Source organism: Mirounga leonina, unplaced genomic scaffold (assembly GCF_011800145.1).
Source record: "Mirounga leonina isolate KUSES-001 unplaced genomic scaffold, KU_Mleo_1.0 Mir_176, whole genome shotgun sequence".
In the NCBI taxonomy this organism is placed as follows: domain Eukaryota; kingdom Metazoa; phylum Chordata; class Mammalia; order Carnivora; family Phocidae; genus Mirounga; species Mirounga leonina.
In genome coordinates, this window is record NW_023270454.1 from 28,034,609 (window position 1) to 28,055,367 (window position 20,759).

General features: G+C 37.3%; 1 protein-coding gene across 2 annotated transcripts in view; it reads left to right on the plus strand.

The window, feature by feature from the left end:
- The window catches only part of GASK1B (golgi associated kinase 1B), a 47,539-nt gene that overhangs the window by 13,462 nt on the left and 13,318 nt on the right, over positions 1 to 20,759 (plus strand). For both annotated transcript variants that reach the window (XM_035022832.1, XM_035022831.1), the window contains exon 3: positions 4,613 to 4,827. In XM_035022832.1, the coding sequence (XP_034878723.1) occupies positions 4,613 to 4,827 (215 nt within the window). The remainder of the gene's footprint in view (positions 1 to 4,612; positions 4,828 to 20,759) is intronic.

The window sequence follows — 20,759 nt, forward strand, 5'->3', positions numbered from 1 at the left end:
AAATAGAGCAGACAGTACTTAAGGGATCATTAATAACTAGACACCTGCTACACTGTCATTGGAGTTACATCAACATCAATAATTGCCTTTAACAATGAGAGATCCAAGGCATTAAGGTTTTCCTCCAATGTGCTGTTGATAGTTGTGGTAGAACCCGACAGAATTCATTTCCTATAACAAAGATGAGTTTCAATTTTTGATTGGCTTTTGTTTTCTTGAATAGGTTTTGGAGAGTCGTTTTTGATGAAGGGCTCTGAGCTGAACTGCCACTTTCCTTTTTGTCTTGTTCACAAGGAGTCTTGGAACAGTCTTGGAATCTGACCCATATGATAGAAAGGACTTTTGATTTCAGAACTCAGAATGTTTTTACTTATTTTTGTTCAGTGACAAACGCAGACAGACCCTCACAACTCCACCCAGCATGCTTAGCATTCACCTGTAGGTCAATAAAACCAGGCAGCCAGTGTTCAAAGTGAAGGGCATTTAATAAATCCAGGCAAAGGAGATTGTGTATAGGACTCATTCTTAGTGAATATTCACGTTCATCTTCTCAAAAGAATGTCTTCTTTGTGCTTTTGAATAGAGAATGACTTGGGGGAACATCAAAATTCAGGGGAAATATTCAGATTTTGGAAAAAAAATAAGTTTTACTGGCAAGTCTCATTTTTTTTAAGGCAGCTGTATAACCTTTAATTCACATGAACACCCACATATCTTTTGAAACCTGCTTTCTCACCACTCTGACAGTTAGAATTTTATCTCTTCACTGTTAAGATTTCTCTAGAGAGTGCAGGACTGCATCATTTTGACAAACCTGAATGTGAAGAGATGAATGCTCCTCATCTCTGAAACACTTCAGGGTAAGTTGCTTTAACCAGTTTCCTGTTTTCAGAGGCTATTTTTCTGTCATCCCTTCGGATCTATCAAAGTTCACTTAATTCTTTTAACAGCCATATTTTATAAAAAGTGGAATTCTTTTCACACTAGTACTTGTGGCTCTGAGATCTGGAGCCATCCTGACCACCGCTATTATCTCGAGGGCCATACTCTCTGAGACGCAGGAAGGAGACCAGTGTGTGCAAAGGAACCACCGCACCCATGCTCAGCCTGAGAACTGCTACTCACCCTGCTTTCTTTTTGCTTCTGGAAATCCCCCTTGCCTGAGGTGCACAGATTCCCAGCAGGGCAGGATGGAACATTTTTATGTTATAGTCAGCATTCAAAATATTTTGCTGAGGGGACATGGATGGATGTGGAGAAAAACCCAGAGTATTAATTGAAAACCAATTACTCTTAGCAGCTGAAAGCTCCCTTTGGCAGGCAGTTTGAGAATAGCTTTTTAAATAATAGTATAGAAAATGTATCATTCAAAAAATCCAGTGCACTGAAGTAGAGAAATGGCAAATGAAAGACAGTATTCTCAAAGACTAGATCAGGGGTTGATACACTACAGTCTGTGGGCCAAAGACGGCCCCTTGCCTGTTTTTGAGTGGCTTGTGAGCTACAGATGCTTTCTCCAATTTTAAATAGTTGACAAAAATCAAAAGACTAATAACATTTCTATGACACTTGAAAATGATGTGCAATGCAAATTTCAATGTCTGTAATAAAGTTTTATTGGAACACAGTCACATCCATTTGTTGACATACTGGTTTTGACTGCTTCCGTGCTATAGGAGAGTTAAACACTTACTGGGTCAGTAGTTGTGATGGAGACCAGACGGCCTTCAAAGCCTAAAATATTTACTACCTACCTTTGACAGAGTGTGCTGACCACTAGGCTAGGTTCTTGTATGACAGTTGAACTGATGCCATTTAAAAATATTTAATTATAAGAGAAGTGTTTGTGGTAAAATATTTAGTAAAACAATCATGACAAACTGTAGATATGAGACAGTCCCAAATAGTTTATTTTCCTTGCATAATTTTTGCCTCTTTCCCCTGGTGGAAGTGTCAGTGCCAAGAAGATAAATAGAAATTGGTATTTATTTATTAATTTATTTAGGTTCAGTTTCTAGAATAATGCTTGACACATAGTAGATGCTCCATAAACAAAGGAAGGCAGTCAAAGACCGATGGATTGTGTCATTGCATCATGTCTCTATGTAATAATAGTTATAGCAGAAGCTTTCTGGGATGTGCATATATGTTAGGCATCAGGTTGAGGACTTCAAATGCAAGAGCCCGTTTAATCCTAAAAGCCAGTTTGGGAAGGTACGTTCTCACCCCCATTTTACAGAGGATGAAAGCAAGGCTTAGAGAGGTTGCTTAACTTGTCTAATGTTACAAAGCAAAGAAGTAATGTGACCAGAATTCCAAAGATCTGTTGGATTCCAGAGCCTAAGCTCTCACCAGAAGCTCTACTTCTTAAATTTCTAAAAACAATGCACATTTTGAGGTGAAAAAGAAAGGGATGGGAAAATACCAGAAGTCAGTATATAAATCACAGAACCAATTACTAAGCTCCTATCCGGAGCTTATAGATGATTTTTGTTTTCTTAGCTTTACATGTTAATGTTTTTCCACATTTCCCAAAATGAGTAGATTTGCTTTTAATTGCTTTAAAATAAGAAACAAACGTTTTAAAGGAAAGGAAAAACAGCCCAGAAGGTTAACTGTTTCAGTTGTTTATGTAGATCATTTCCCTATTTCTCTGCGGGCCTCATGTGAATTGCTGAGGAAACGGCCCGCCTGTCTGTCTCCTGTATTGATTTGTGTTGTTGAGGTTCAGGATTAGGTTTCAACTCCCTTTGAATACTTCCTAGCCCTGAGAATCTAAAGTGCTGTCTGTGTATAACTTTAGTCCAGAGACACCAATGGTTAGAACTCCTTGGTGTTTATCTTTCGAAGTCTGAAGTACGCATGTCTTTGAAAGCGATGTTGTATCTTCCACTCATATTTGGTTACATTGGTCTCTACATGTGTCCCGCTCACGATGGACTGCTTTTACCTGGACTTTACTATTATTATTTGTTAAATTGGCGTCATATTTGGGGTCCACTCATTTAAAATTATATTTATTATATAAATATATATTATATATAATATTAATAATATATAATATATATTATATAATATATAATATATTATATAAAAATATATAATAAAATTATATATATATAATTAATATATTATATATAATATATAAAATATATATTATATTATATAAATATAATTTATATTTATCTTATACCTAAGAAGACAATTAGGTCCGAGCAGCCCCAAAACCATTTAGGAAAGTCAAAGGAAAGTAAAAGGGGAGATGTCTTTTAGATCTATGTTCTTTCTCTATTTTTTTTCTTGATTGTGTGTTGGTGATGGTAGCATACTTCCCCAAATCTAAAGGACTTCTTGCAAACCCAGGCTGAAATTGCAAGGCTAAAAGGAGGAAGATTTTTCTTTTGAATAAAACTGGAATGTAGGGGATCCGAATGATCAAGAGAACACTACTAAAATTATTGAGGTCACTGTAACAGCAAATTGAAGAGAGGTTAGAGAAGGCGACTATTTCCTGTGGTAAAGGCCAGACAGAGATAAGAGCTCTACAAAAGGCAAACAAGCAAGACGGTAAAAATAAATGTCTTTATCCAAAAGGAATACAGTCATAGATCGAGAGCCTCTCAGGTTATTTAAAAAGGTTTTTAAAAATTCCTGTGATGTGTCTTAGACATTCCAGTCATAATTTCAGAGGCTTCTGTTGTCCAGGCCTGTTAAGAGTGAGTTTAGTGGACTTTTCCAGATCTTTGTGACTTTTTTTTTTCCCCCAAGAGCATCATTCTGATTTTTAACTTGTAAGCAAAGCCGCTTAACATCATCTCTCAGTGACTTTATTTGTCAGAAATGGGGACTGGAAAGTGATGTCATTGGTTTTAAGCTTAAAGTGTCATATAATGGACCTTCGTGGTCTTCCCTGTTTATAACTTCACTTGGGCTCATCATTCTTTATACAGTCTAGCAGTGGCATTTCTAAACTATCAAGAGTGAGACAAAAACAATTAGAATGACAGATTTTTTTTTTTTACATATCATCTATGTGCTTGCAGTTGAAGAAACGCATTTGCTTAAATGCACTTTGTGAGGTTATGTGTGAAAAAATGATCCATTACCAAGAGCATTACTCTTTCCTTCAGAGAAGAAAAAAGTTTCCATCTTGCTTCTTTTTTCTTTCTTTGGAGATTATGGTAGCTGGTGTGAGCCATACAATTTCACTTTTAAATTTGCGACTTCCAAAAAATTCTTTTTCCATGGCCTCAGAAAATCAGACAGTTGTTATTACAAAGAGAGAGCAGCCCCTCTCAGACATTGAATAGACAATTATAAATGACTGGATTCTTTCCCTTTTTGTGGTGGCTGCTTTTAGATGTGGAATAAAACCACATTAACCAGAACATTGTTATTGGTGATTAGTGGCTTATTCCTGCGCCACATCAGTAAAAGGTCTTGTCTCAAAAATCTTTCCTTTCGTTGTCTAACAGGGACCATGGAATATCATCTAATCAAACTTTTTTGGTAGGTGAGAGGGTGAAGCTGTGAGGGACTGCCTAAAGGCTCATACTGAGTCATGCTAAACATGCTAAAGTGAGTTTGGTTTTTTTTTTTTTTGGATCTGTAGATGGCCGCCCATGTCCTCTCATTCTCTGGGACTCATCTTTATCTCCAACAAGTAATGAGACCCACTCTTCTGTTAAGCTCACCTGGGGAACTTACCAACAGTCGTTGAAACAGAAGTGCTGGCAGAATGGTCGAGTACCCAAGCCTGAATGGGGTTGTACTGAAATACATCACCACGAGTGGTCCAAGCTAGCACTCTTTGATTTTTTGTTACAGGTAAGTTTATCAAGTCAAGTAAGGGGTTATCTAAGGCTGACACTGAGTTACGTAAGTCTAACACTAAGGAATTTTCTATACTTTGAATTTTCACGAAGCCAGAGTTTAAGTTCTATAATGCTATATTTGGCAAGTATAATACTACATTGCAAAATTTTATATTCTTTTGGGAAATATTCAGAAATGTCCCTCAGCTCTCATATGAGTTTCTGAAGGAGTAATTCTTCAGTATTTCGGTCCTGCAATAGTCATACTTATCATAGATCCAACTTATTGAGGAAACCCATCAACAACTCTTCAAGGTGCATGGTCTTCCGTCATTTGTGAGGTGAGTAAACTGATGTTTCATGAGGTGAAGGAACTCACCCACATTCTGACAACTACTAAAAGCTGGAGTTGGGGTTCCCTGGGATCTGTTGATGGTAAAAATTTGTCTTCTTTTCACACTGTATTTCCATCATTCCACATTATGTTTCGATGGTCACTTGGTTATATAGGTTACAGCCACCATTTCTCTTGTTTTCTTTCTAATAATTTTTTTTTGCAAATATTTCATTAAGATCAGGCATTGGAGAATAATAGAATAATAAATATTGACCATCTACATAAGTGAGTGACACAGAATGTCACAGGTGTCTTATAACTCTTATCTCCTTTTGATAAAGATCTTATGACTCTCTTCATCCCCTCATTCTGATTACTGCTTTTCCTTTCCTCCATTTTAGAAAAACCTGTAGGCTGCTATTGTTGCATTGCTAATTAACATTTTGTGGAAATTTAGGACCATCTTAGGACATTTGTAAAACATTCTCCTTTGTTAATTCCTGTGTGTGTGTGTGTGTGTGTGTGTGTGTGTGTGTGAAACAATTTGGGAAGGAACTAGAGAAGGATAAAAATGTAAGAAGGAAACCAGAGTCACAGAATTTCAAGGGATTAGGAACTTTCCAGAAGAGGATGATTTATGGTGTCAGTTTTGCAAAACCACCAGTGAGAACTGAGCTGGAGAGCAGGCCAGCAGAACTGGCAAGGAGGCAGTCAGAAGTCACCAAAAACTGTTGTAGAGTTCAGTTATGAGGCTCAGACTGGTCTTAAGCACTGTATATATATTATCTCATTTTTCCATTTAATTAACATACTAACTCTGTGAGATAGGCATCTTCTCTCCATTTTGTGGGTTGGCAAAAGGAATACTGAAGCATAAAGAGGTTATTATTAAGAACTGTGGAAAGTCTGAGATCTTACCTTTCTCACAAGCTAACAAATTAACCAGCCACATGTTCATAGATGCTAGCAGAGGACAAAACATTCCTGGGTCAGAGACGGACAGATTACTTCATTACTTGTGGTATAGCAAGTGGCATGAGCTTCATGTTCCTTTGCCCCTCATGTCCCATTGGGATGATAGAGAGTAACCCTGGTGAATGCTGTATGTAGGGTTTTGTGTCACTACAGAGGAACTCTAAGCTTAGGAAACCCCCAATCTTATAAGAGGTTTCTAGCAAACCTGTCCAACATTGCCACAGAAGGAGAACTTATCTTTATTATCTTGGTGAGGAGATACATCAAATCTGCCTTTCACATCAGTGGGAAACACTCTTTGTATTTCCCAAGGTTGTTTGCTATACTAACATCCTTGAAGAGACAGTATAGAGCAAAACCTCATCTAAGATGTGCAGAAATGCCAAGGAGAATTGTTTCTCACAGTTACCTAACTTGTTCGGTCTTACAGAGCTAGTAAGTTCCCAAATAGAGATTTTGGCAGGTTTGTCTGACACTAGATTCCATATTTTTAACTGTTATTGTATGGCAACTACCAGGGTATCCTTAGGTTAATGAAGGGAGTTGGTGTGATAAAATGTATTAGCAATAAAGTGCAGAATGAGTGAAGATTTCTAGGGCTAAGTAGGTAAAGGTACTTACTATGAGGCCAGGTGTTTGGGGAATAGTCAGTATAGAGGTTGAAGTTCCTGAGGGTGATGACTAGAGGCAGGAGGGAGAGGAGATCCATGAATATGGCAGTGAAGTCTATGAGAAAGGGAATGACCTTGAGGTTTGTAGCTGAAGAACATAAGAACTAACGTGCACTGAATAGAGGGCAAACCCTTTTAGAAGTTGTCTCTAATGACATTTGTTTTATTTCTGGAAACTTCAACTAAATCTCCACCTACATTCTGTCTTTGTCATTCTCCTTTCTATTGAGGAAAACTACAACTATCATTCAATCAATGATGATGTGTTTATTCAACATCTACTGTGCATTATACTGAAGAAAACTAACACAGAGGTAGCAAAGTAGTAAAGACGGTTATCCCCCCCTGCCCTACCCCAAGTTTGGTTTTTTAAAAAATCACTTAGGAAAATATAGTATGAAACAAAAATAGATACGTGTAAGAAGGGCTGGATGAAACAATAGAAAAGTTCTTACTGGTATGAGGTTAAAAAAGGGAGAGGGCTTTGCCATAAAATAGTAAAGGAGGGAGAGTTTGAGTAAGATTGCAGGCTGTAAATGATAAAGAGGGTAGGCACAAATGTGAGGAAGGACATGGGGTTGGCAAGGTTCATATGATATTTAAGGCATCCTACATATACCGTTTGTCTGAAACAGAGTCATTTAGGGGAGTAGTGATGCTCCCTGCCTATAAGAGATATGATAGATCATGGAGGAAGAGAGCTGTTTTTACAAGAGGTGTGTTCACATTGTAACTCCTTCTGTTCATTACCTTGACTGAAGAGGAATGAATTCCAACTGAGCCACAGTCTCCGGAATGCATCAGCAACTTTTATCATTGTGTCCATTGTCTGTGGTCTTGAGGATGAATGTAGACACATCACTATTATAAGTTTTCAAAGAAGACAAATATTTTAAGTCCTTAAACTAATACTATTAGTAATCTAACAATTATATAACACTTGCTATGTGCTTGGCACTGTTCTAAGCACTCTGTACTGAGCACTAATATATTAACTTATTTAATCCTCATGACAGTCCTATGAAGTAGATCTTATCATTATTCATATTTTAGAAATGAGGAAATCAAAGCAAAGAGAAATTAATTAATTTGGCTAGAGTCACATAGTTGGTATCTAATAGAATCTGGAGCCCAACTGAGGAGTTCTGGCTTAAGGGACAAACTTCTAAGCAATGCTTCCTCCTATTCATTGTGTAGGGCAATGGCACCATCATCTTCCAATTTCCCAAGTCAAAAATTTGGGAGTCATTTATATGCCTCGTGATACTTACCCTCACATCCATACAGTGACCAAATCCTTGATATCTCCCCAATCCTTCTTCTTTTAGGTATGGCTTGTGCTCCTAGCTTAGTTCAGGCTTTGTCATTTATTACCTGGATGACTTCCTCCAGTCCACTCAAACTGTATAAGCCAAGATCACCTTTGGCTTGAGATATTGGGCATCAGGCTGCTGCTAACTCTGTGGGAACTGCTTCTATTGTAGGTCAGTTCTAGTTGTAATATACCTTCTTATTCCTTCTGCCTGCGGGAGATTGTGGGGGTGTCTTTCACATTCTTGATAATCCATGAAGATGTGATCTCTGCAGGACTTTACTAGAACCTGTCCAAGTTATGACACCAATATTGGAGTCCCCAATTTTGGCTCTGGCTAAAGCACTGAATCTAAGTCAGAAGTTAATTCGATTGTTAAAGTTACTTTGGTTGGTATCTATATATCAAATTATATATGTGAGGATGGCATCTGTGAGAATAGACTTACATTTTTTCATTAATCCAACATTTACTTGCTTCCCATAGTGCAACAGACAAAAAGCTAATTTCCACTAGATGCTGCAGCATTTTACAATTTTACCAGTAAGGTAGGAGAATGAATGTTTTCCTCTTTCTTGCCAACCTTGAGAGGTGGAAAACTGATTAAAATTTTTACTAATTTTATGGAGGGCAGCAAGGTGTTGTTTATATTTCCAGTTTTTTCATTATGAGTGATATTGAGGATATCACATTTTCAAATACTCATTATTTATAGTTCATTTTTTGTGAGTTGCCTATTCATATCATTCCCCTTTTTTATTGCATTCCATAGCTTTTCCTTATTGATTTATAAAAACATTTTGTATATCTTGAAAATTAGCCATTATCAATCCTATATATCTCAAATAATTTTTTTACTTTGTTGTTTTTCATTTGACTTTGCTCACAGTAGATATTACTCCAGAGAAATTTTACATTTTTTATAAGATTGTATCTTAGTTGACCTTTTTACTTCCTGTATTTAGCATCGTACAATGTTTATAGAGATGTTTATTAAAAATATTTGCTGAACAAATGAATGAATAAGTGAACATATGTAGGCCATTTTTCATGAGTACCATAATAGTTATCTTTTATACAATAATCCTTCTCATCAATTACACTGAGATGTTTACTTTAAAGTCAAATATATGCCTTATTTAAATGGTGATTGGGAATGTGTTGGGAGTGTATTGGGTGGAGTTTGTTAACAATCTTAGAAAAGTTCTGCCTGAAGTAAACTAAAATCACTTGTTCTATGATGCTACAACAAGGCAAGAGAATACAGAACCCAGTTGTTAATTTTCTGTACACAACATTCTTTTTGTTTTACCCAATTAACAAATCTACATTCATAAAGGCTATGCCATTTTACTGGGTCTGTAAAATGTGATAGAGGCACAAATAACCTTTTATTCTTGAAGCGTGGGGGTATGAACTACAGAGACAAAAAGTCACCTCCGTTAGGATGCCAAAGAATAGTATTCTAGAGAGAATTTGAGTTTCTAAGACTTGGAAAATTTCTATCAAAAGGTCATATAAAATAACCAGAATAGATTTAGGATGTATAAAACTTGCTTTTTGAGCTCATAGTCTGTATAATGGTTAGGAACCGGGCTTCTGGAACCAGCCTGCTAAATTTCAATCCAAATTACCAATACTAATTTTTTAACATTGAGAAGTTACTTACCCTCTCTCTACCTTGGTTCCCTCAGGAGTAATAATATTGTTTATAGAGAGGGCTATTGAGAGAATTCAATATATTTACACACATGAAGGATTTAGAATAATGCCTGGTACATAATAGGTTCAGTGAGTGTTACATGTTAAGAAATTGATCATCCAGAAATAATAGTAGAGGTTAATATCAATATAAGAATTAAAGTATTTTATCATTATTTTTATTCATTAAATTGTAAGTCATTCCCAAATCATTATATTTTTCTACTCTTATGTACTTATATTAGAGATCTTAGCCTATTAAGTTTTAATTATTTTGACTAGTCTGTCTTTTTTAATAAGCTGTGAATTTCTCAAGGGCAAGTCCCTGTCTTATCCAACTCTGTAACCTTTTAATTAGTAGCAGAATATCTGAGAATGTCACACTCAGGACGTTATTTTTTTTTTTTTTTTGATCAAAGAAAACTACCTAGTTATATTAAAATAAATTAAAAATATTAAAAGTAAAAAAACAAAAGTGTAATTTCAATAAAGAAATAAAGTTTTATTAAAATAAGATAATTAGAAGTTTAGAAAATAAAAAATCAAATGAATAGAAAATACTTAATATTTTTAACTCTTTAATGGAATTCTTCCTGTACTTATATTTTCTAAGAATAACTGTTTATTTGATGAGCAATTAAGGAGTATTTAGTAGAGGAGGACTAACAGAGATGTGTTTTGAGAGATATTTGCTTCCACCTTCAACAAAATAAGTTACATATATTTCTTTCCACTTGGATTTGACAGACTTTTTTGGGCCTTTTCTGTCCCAGACACTTGGCAGGTTTAGTGCTGGTGGTAAGATGGATGAGATGCTTCCCTGACCTCAAGAGTTATGCAGTCTAAGAGTTATAGCAGGGATAGATAACCATAACAGAATGTATCAGGAGTCATAATTGAGTTAAGTTTAACATCCTTTAGAAACAAATAAGATGCTACTAATTCTTCGAGATTTGTAGAGAGTGTGGACAGAGAATGTGACATTTAATCTAGAAACTGAAGACCTTGCAGAAATCAGGTGAGTACAGGAGACAGGAAGAGAGTTTCAGAGAGAGGGATTCTAAAGGGCTAAAGGTGTGAAAAAGTTCAGAGTGGGAAAAATTATCCTTATGGAAACTTCTTGTTCCATTAGGTATATTTTCCCCCAGGTGGCTGTGAGTAATAAACTTATGTTCATAAATTCAACGAACAACAATAATATGAATTGGTATGTCTTGTCCCCCTAGAGTTATCTTTTATCAGTCAACTCTCGTAGCTCTTACCTGGCTTCTAATGATTTAGTTCCTGAATATAATGCATTAGATTAATGGGTGTTAATCTTTGACCTATTCTCTTCCACTCTTTTTTCTATGCATCTTTTTTTTTTTTACTTAATGATGTGATAATAGTAAAAGTAAAAATTCCAATCAACTATCATCTAAATAAGAGAAAATATAACTTTCACTAAAAGAATATTTGTTTCTGCGGGAATATCCAAATGCTAGGCAAAGAAGGATTTCAACTGTGGCCTCCATGATAGATTATGAAGGTCTTCCAAGCATCCCTTCCTTTTATCCCTACCACTCAGTGATTAAGGATTTTGCCTCAAACTTTCAGAGATCACTCACAGACAGGTGCTCTGACAGCAAGAGGCACACTGATCCAGGGTCTTGGACACTGGGATTTCTAATAGTTTGGGTCAGTTTCATTGTTTTGGAGAAATAGCACATTGCCAATCCAAGTAGCCTGTAGCAATGTATTTATTGTTAAGTCTGAGCAAGCAAATAATATAGTTTTGTTTATTTGCTAGCAAACAATGAGACATGATATGAGTCAGATGCTGTCTTGTCTTCAAGTAGCAAGGAAAGTGATTAGCTTTGGCAATATTGGTTAATATTGGTTGCTGAGTTGACAGGGATTGAGGGAGCAAAGATGGCCAAGGATCAGAGGGTTTCAAGAAGACATATTACTGCTTTTATTGTTGAAAAATCTTCATAATTTCTTTTTATGATGAGAATCACAGTGGTTCACTTGATTAGAGAGGGTCACTTACTATAAGGTAAAGGACATGGGAGTGTGATATTCTAGGCATTAGAAATGACCAACTCTAAACTTCGAAGGTACGGATGTGCTAAGAACTAAAATATATTGTGGTTTCTGCAGAGTTTTAAAATTGTATAAAGCTATGTGTCCCCTTTCTTATAAATGAAATTCAAATGTCTGACTTTGACATAGTTTTTACTAGACACATGTTCATGCTTTGTCACTAGGAGAAATTATTTTCAGTATTATTGATGCTATAATACAAGGGATTATCTTACTTAGAGAGGTGTCAGAAGAATAACAAAATTATTTTGTGACATATAGTTTTATTCTTCTAAGTACTACTTACCATACGTGAGCAAATTGGCCAAAAAAGTTGGTATTTACTGGACACCTATGTTTAGATATATAGAGACAGGGGAGGTGATATAAAAAAGTTTACAGATTTGCTTCTGTATCAAAGAATATAGAGATTTTTGCAGAGAAAAGGATATAGATGAAATGGCTAACCTATGCCAAGAAAATATGTTTATTAAAGAAGGATTTGGGCTATCTTACTGGTTTGAGGAGGTTTGACTTATATATTTTTATTCAGTTATTTTATTATACAACTTTAATTCATGACTCTTCATTTTTAAATAAGTCATCACAGTTGGAGAGGGCACAAAGAACATTTTTATGCATATGTAGCAAAACAATACTTCACTTTTTTAAATAGCAAATGGTCATGTCAACCTGTCAAACTTGATGTCTAGAAGCAGATTTGTCACCTCATGCCCTGACAGTTTGCCCTCTTGACTTACCTGTTTCTACTCATAATATTACTATTTTAAAAATCTGTCAGGTCAGAAATTTTTGAGTCATCTTTTAATCTTCCTTTGCTTTGTGCCTCATATTCGAGTAGCACTAAACTTGGACAGTTCCTCAAAACCACTCCAGTTATGTTTCCCTTTTCATCCCTCCTAATGCTATCCTGATCAAACTCTTTATCAGTACAAGTCCAGATGTTGTAAGAGACTTCTAGCTGATCTCCTTGTCTCTATCTGCCCCAACTGCAACTTAACCGTGTAAACCATTGCTGAGTTTATTTTTCCTACTTTCCTTTAAATTGTTTTAATTGCTTCTTGCAAAAATAAAAAAAAATAAAACTCTGAGAACTTCCATTTGATTGGAAAATATTTTTTTTCTAATTTTAATTTTTTAAAAAGATATTATTTATTTATTTGAGAGAAAGAATTAGTGGGGAGGGAGGCGCACAGGGAGAGGGCAAAGCTGACTCCCTACTGAGCAGGGAGCTAGCCGCTGGCCCGATTCCAGGACCCAGACATCATGACCTGAGCCAAACGCAGATGCTTAACCATCTGAGCCACCCAGGTACCCCTGGAAATAAATTTTAAATGCCTTAGTGCATTAGGGATGCCTGGGCGGCTCTATCGGTTAAGTGTCTGCTTTTGGCTCTCCTTGCTCAGCGGGGAGCCTGCTTCTCCCTCTCCCTCTGCCTGCCGCTCCCCCTGCTTGTGCACGCTCTCTCTGACAAATAAATAAATAAAATCTTCAAAAAAAAATAAATGCCGTAATGCATTAAATTTTTCGTATGAAAAAACTTAAACATACACAAAAGTAAATGAACCCTCAGGTACCTGTCATCCAAATTCAACAATTAATAAACTCATGATCAGACTTGTTTTATCTCTATCCCAATCTACTCCCTATGCCCACATTAATTTGGAGCAAATCCCAGACATCATTTTCTTTCATCCGTAAATTTTTCAGTATCACTAGAAAATAAAACATAAGCATATAACTATTATAACACCCAAAAGAAAAATTAACAATAATTCCAGTAACATATCCAGTAACTGGTCTAATTTTTAATTGTCTTATAAATGTTTTATTTACTTATTTGTTTGCTTGCTTATTTATTATTTCAGTTTGTTTGTTTGAACCAGGATTCAAATAAAGCCTGTGCTTTGTGATCAGTTGATATGTCTTTTAATCTATAGACTCCACATCCACCTCTTCCTTTTTTTTTCTTACCAGTTTACTTATTGAAGAAAGCATTTGCCTTGTTCTCTAGAGTTCTAGATTCTGGAATCTGCTCGTTGTACTTCCATGATGTCTTTATTTGTCTTCCTGTCACCTGTATTCCATAGACATTGGTGTGGAGTTTAGAGACTTGATCAGATTTAGATTTAACTTGTTTTTTCAAGACTTCTACATAGGTGGTTGTATATTGTTCTACTGGGAGAGATAATGTCTGGTTGGTCTTTCTCCTTTGTGACAGTAGTAGCTATGGATGCTCAATGTTGATTCATTAATTCACTAGACATTGAGAAATGGGGATATTCTAGTTCTCTCATCACGTCTTCATTTATTAGTTGGATTACTTCTCTAAGGTGTAATTTCCCTTCATCTCTTACCTGGTTCTCTAGTGGTAGAGTGGATATAATACCTGGTTGTCTAGTGGTACAATTTATATACAAAAATGTAGGGGCACCTGGGTGGCTCAGTTAAGGGTCTGCCTTCGGCCCAGGTCATGATCCCGGGGTCCTGGAGTCAAACCCTGCTTCGGGCTCCCTACTTCTCCCTCTTCCTCTGCCTGCAGCTCTCCCTGCTTGTGCTCTTGCTCTCTCTGTCAAATAAATAAATAAAATAAAATAAAATAAAATAAAATAAAAGAAATGTTAACATTTCTTTTTCTTTCTTTTTTTTTTTTTTTAAAGATTTTATTTATTCATTTGACAGAGAGAGAGAGCACAAGTATGCAGAGTGGCAGGTAGAGGGAGAGGGAGAAGCAGGCTCTCCGCTGAGCAGGGAGCTGGATGCGGGGCTCGATCCCAGGACCCCAGGATCATGACCTGAGCCAAAGGCAGCCACTTAACTGACTGAGCCACCCAGGTGCCCCTTGTTAACATTTCTTTTAAGAAACACCATGAACTTACCTTTTTTTTTTTTTTTTAATTGCAAAAGTTTATTGTCTAAGAAATGTTTATTGCACTCCAGGTTGATGAGCACACAGAAAGACAATATGCATAATTACATTAAAATCCAAAATTGAGACAAAAAGAAATGAACTGACCTTCTGACTTCCTTTCCATTCTTATCTGCTCTTCTGCCATGATCTCTTGTAGTACTTCTGTACTGTAGGCTGAGAACCCTGTAGGTAACAAACACGTAAGGAGGTATGTGTTTGTTAACTGCAGGGTTGTGTGGGCCTCTGTGTGTGTGTTTGTGTGTGTGTGCATACATGTGTGTTGTGGTTTGGTTTACTCACTGTCTATTGGACCCCCCGCCCCCACTTTCCCCACGCTTTACTCGCCATTGCTTCTACTCTCCCATCTAATGTGCAGTCTGGCCCTCAAACTCCAATCAAATCCTTTCTCTACAAAGTCTTCTAGAACTAACTCAATCATATTAAGCTCCCTCTTTCCCCTGAATTTCTAACATCATTTTAAAAAATGTTCACAAGTTTTCAGTACGTTAAAATCATAGGGCAACAACAGAATTGTATTGATGTAAAACAGAAGTAAAACAATAGTATTGTTTGTTGTAAAGCTGGATTCATATCCCAGCTTCTTCAATAGTCAGCTCTGTAATCTAGGGCAAGTTCATAATCTCTGAGCTTTGATTCATTTATTACTTAAATGGAGGATGATCTTACTTCACTTGGAGACTGATGTGAAATGAAATGCTCATCACATGAAATGCTTATCATGATACCTGGCTGCCTATGGTCTGAATGTTTGTGTCTCACCAAAATTCATACATTGAATCTTAGCTCCCAAGGTGGGGTATTGGGGGGGGGGGGGCTTTGGGAGGTGACTAGGTCATGAGGGCAGAGTTCTTATGAGTGGGATTAGTACCCTTGGAAAAGAGGCCTGACAGAGTTCCCTAGTCTCTTCTACCAGATGAGGACAGAGTGAAATATTGGCAGTTTGCCATCAGGAAGAGGGTCTTTACCAAAAACAGACTGTGTTGGCACCCTGATCTCACACTTCCAGCCTCCAGAACTGTGAGAAATAAATGTTGTTTATAAATTACCCAGTCTGTGGTATTTTGTTATAGCAGCGCAAATGGACTAAGGCATTGGCAGATAGAAAGTACTCAATAGATCAGCACAGATATCATCTAGAATCACCCTATTTATAAGAATTTGAATGTACATATGTACACATAGCTGTGATTTCCTGAATCTCCAAATACTGCAGGTCCTTTGTAGTAGGGCTCATGTCTGTTTTTCTGTGAATTTTCTGCAGTAAAGAGCTGCTCATTATAGCATTTGATGCTATGTAGGAGATCATGAGATCACATAAGGTTGTTTCCATGGACCTGCCATTCAGGTCAAATTGGGATAAAAGGGTTGTCATTTTTGCAGAAATGAGGGAATTTCAGAGAATACATTCCTACATGTTTGTTAACTGCAGGGTTCTCAGCCTACAGAATATGGGAAGCTAGTTGGGATTATATTCTGAGATTCTGTTCCTCAAGGTCTCTAGTCGCTTTGTTGAGACATAAAACAACAAAAACAGCAACCCCCCCCCCCCCCCCCCCCCCGCCGCCCCGCCAAAACTGAAAGAACAAAGACTAACATAACAAATACCATGTTTCTACCTTCTAGGATTATCCTGTCAACTTTTTTTTTGCATGTTTGCTTTTATAATTTACTTTAGAAATATCAACACATTAAAAATAAGTTAAACTCCCCTTTGACCATCTCTTCAAGTCCCCTTCCTGCACTTTCTCTAAATAGATGATCACTGTCATGAGATTAGTATGCATTCTTTCAGCCAATTTTAAAGTAATTTTAGGGGGCGCCTGGGTGGCTCAGTCGTTAAGTGTCTGCCTTCTGCTCAGGTCATGATCCCAGGGCCCTGGGATTGAGTCCCACATTGGGCTCCCTGCTCGGCGGGAAGCCTGCTTCTCCCTCTCCCACTCCCCCTGCTTGTGTTCCCTCTCTCACTATGTCTCTCTCTGTCAAATAAATAAAATCTTTTTAAAAAAATAATTTTATAGGCATAATAAGTGGATATTTGTGTGTTTTAAAAAACTTATGTACTTTAAGTGCCTTTGGCCACATGTTATTCCTGTCCTTTTAGCAATTAGAGAGAAGCAGGGTTTAGGCAGGCTGTGGTTTTATGATGTTGTGAGAGGTGGCTATCAGGGAGTTTCTGTTACTGAGAACATAGATCTACAAGGCAGCAGCCAAGAAAATTTGCTTAGATCGAAACAGCATCTTAATATAACAAATACCTTAGGGCATTTATTTATTGCTTCTGGCCACTTTGACATCATATGAAAGGCTTTGCTTGGCCTTGTAGGTGTTTTATTTAGATAGTTTACTTTATAACCATTTGTTCTTTTTCCTGTTCTCATAGCTTAGTACTTTTTATTTTACTTTATAAACAAAATCCAGGACTTATAAACATACAAGACACTGCTCATGAATTCAGTTAAATTGAACAAACTTGAATTGGGGAATTTCTATGTTCTGTTTAGATAATTCCTAGTCAATCTGTGAGGCTCAGTCATCATTTGAGATTTTGTGACTTGGCTTTGAGTCTGACACAATGTCATTTCTTTTTTTTTTAATATATATTTTTAAGATTTTATTTATTTATTTGAGAGAGAGAGAATGAGAGAGAGAGAGCACATGAGAGGGGGAGGGTCAGAGGGAGAAGCAGACTCCCCGCTGAGCAGGGAGCCCGATGCGGGACTCGATCCCGGGACTCCAGGATCATGACCTGAGCCGAAGGCAGTCGCTTAACCAACTGAGCCACCCAGGCGCCCCCACAATGTCATTTCTATGCCTGGGAACTGTTGTACTCTTGTTTCTCAGTGTGATTCCACTCCAGATGTCCTCTTGGTTAATCCACACCACCAATTCCCCTTTGACTATTCATGGAATACATCCCATTGACACATGCTGGCTCCTTCAGAATCCTCTCTTCCAAAGAGAGTCTGATGTAGGAAGTCTGTGAAACCCTCCTTCCCTGAAGGAACTGACCTGCTAGATTGTACCTGCCCCCTTAACAGTTAGGCCTTCTCAAAACCTTGGGGAGATTAGGAAACCAACAGTAGAATTATATTGGCCTGTACTTCAAAAGGCAAATAGTTTCACTTTTTATGGTCTTTAAGTGGAATGTACGTCTGCTGCTAAAAATTTTCTACAAGAATATGACAGGATTGAGAAAGTAAACACAAAGGCACTGGCCTGTGAGTCTCTGTTTTGGACTTTGACATCATTGCTCCAGTGGAGGTCTGACTTTTAGAGACTACATTCTCTTACTTCACAGCACCGAAGCTATTTATTTGATTTTTCATGGAGGCAACGTTGAAGAAAAACAGTTGTCTAGCCATACTGACCCTGGTTTATCACAGAGGCATGGCTTTTTGGCCTTTACAACAAGAATGTGTTTCTCTGGATCCTGGCCCACTTCTCATTAAGACTTCCCTGTGTCTCCTCCTGTTAAGGAGCAGACAAGTTCCTCAGATGTCTGTTTGCAACTTAAAAGCTTTTAGAATTTTATATATTCTTTTCCACCTACTGTCTAGCATTTATTCTTAGAGATTCCTGGCATTGATTATACTAAAGCCTAATTTGCATAAAACATGGACTAGGAAATTGGTTCACATAGTCTTTGCTCTTTTATCAGTCTGAATCAGAGGGAAAAATATCTGGTCAAATAAGTTATATTCATGAACTTCATATTGCTAAGTGACAACCAACTGAGCATTCCTGGGTCAGTTCTAATTTAATTATTAATCAAAAGCACAGCATATGTTAATGATATGCCATTTTTGCTTATTTCAACACTTGCCATGGAATGTATAAACTGTGCTGAAATTGAGTAGTGCATAGTCACTCTGTCTCAATCCTAAATCTTGTTGTATACAGAGCTGGGCTGGAGAGATCGAGGATTTGAGGAAGCCTGTGTGATTCCCTAACAACATTTTGATATTTAATGCATCGTTTGAGCTAGCTGTGGGATTGGCTTCCCCACTGATCTATGCCATTGAACCACAGACAGTTTGAAACCAACCTTAACTGCTGTGTTCCAGGAAAATAGGAGGTCTAAGCATCAGACCTGGATAAATCCACCAGGAAGCAAATACAAAACCATGGAAAACTTAATACAATAGTATTTTCATAGAACACCTGAGAGGGCGGGCAGATATTCATCTGGCCTCAATATTAATTTATTATTAATAGATATTTTTTGATATAATCATTGTTAAAAGATTTATTTTATAAATAATTTTGCCCGATAAAGTAGACTCAGAGAGGGTTAAGTGAGAGGCTGTTCATAAAGATTCTATTGGTTCCATGCTCTTGCCAACCATACTCAAGCTGTTGTTTAATGGACATAGATAACTAAGAGGTAAATGGAGCTTCACAAAATTATTACTGAATGGGATTGTTTGGAACAATGGCTTTTTTTGGTCAACACTATTTCCATAATAATGTTAAGCCAGTTTTTGCTTTTTTCACTATGTTGATGTTTGCAGTAGTGGGTAAATCTGTTGGCGCTTTAGCATGAATCAGAGCTGGCACCAAATTACACCAACACCTGTCCTACTCTTCATTGCCCCCGTGCTCACGTGAAAACTACATGCAGAAAATGCCTGATTCACTTAAGAATGTCCTTGACGAAGCAGTAAAACTATGAATTTTCTTAAATCTCTACCCATAAGTATGCACCTTTTAAAGGTTCTCTTTGAGGGGTGCCTCGGTGGTGCAGTCGGTTAAGTGTCCGACTCTTGGTTTCGGATCAGGTCATGATCTCAGGGTTGTGAGATCGAACTCTGCGTCGGGCTCTGAGCTTGGCGCGGAGTCTGCTTGAGGTTCTCTCTCCCTCTCCCTCTGCTCCTCCTGCTCGTGCTCGCTCTCAAGTAAATAAATCTTAACAAAAAATTAAAATAAAAATTCTGTGTGCTGGGCGCCTGGGTGGCTCAGTCGGTTAAGCGACTGCCTTCGGCTCAGGTCATGATCCTGGAGTCCCGGGATCGAGTCCCGCATCGGGCTCCCTGCTCGGCAGGGAGTCTGCTTCTCCCTCTGACCCTCCCCCCTCTCATGTGCTCTCTCTCATTCTCTCTCTCAAATAAATAAATAAAATATTAAAAAAAAAAATTCTGTGTGCTAACAAAGGAAGCATGCCTAAGGCACTTCTAACGCCTCCCACAGTGTGGTAGCGGCCTGGAGGAAAACTGCTTAGGCGGTTGTTTGAATTGTGAGCTGAACTAGCTGCTTTTTTCATTAAACATCATTTTTACTTGAAAGAACAATTCCATTTCTCTTATTGTTTTGTTGGAAAATATAGCAATTTCTTTTAAAAATATGTTAACATGTAATGGAAGTGTCAGTGTTATTTTTAAATAAATTAATCCATAAATAGTGAATTTTTTCAGGTTTAATTTCTATATGGTAAATAGCCCACCTAAATTAATCCTTTTTGGTGTCTTCAATAACGCTTTGTGTCAGAGGTACTTAAAAAAGGTTTGAGAAGCAGGGCCTAGGGTAATTTTTCTGGAAAAAAACAAAACAAAACAAACTTCCCTTGGTATAGTAGCTCATAACTTCAAAGGTCTGTGATTCTAAGATACTGTGACTTTGATTTTAAGACTCTGCGCTTCTTCCAAGAAAATGGATAGAAGAAAACATGGAGGTCTGGCCTAATGAGAGGTCTTTTGGCAGTTAGCTCTCTGCATTAGGTAGGCTTGGGTAGGTGAGCTGAGTGAAGATGGGATTCATTCCTTCATTTTTTCAACAAAAATTTTTGAGTATGTGCACTATGCAAAATATGATGCTGATCCATGTGGAGGATGCACAGTGAATCATACTTAGACACATCAGACTGTGATCTCCATGAAAGCAAAAAGTTTGTCTTTTCTACCCTGGGAAGCAGTGTGGCGAGTCAGGCAGAAGTTGG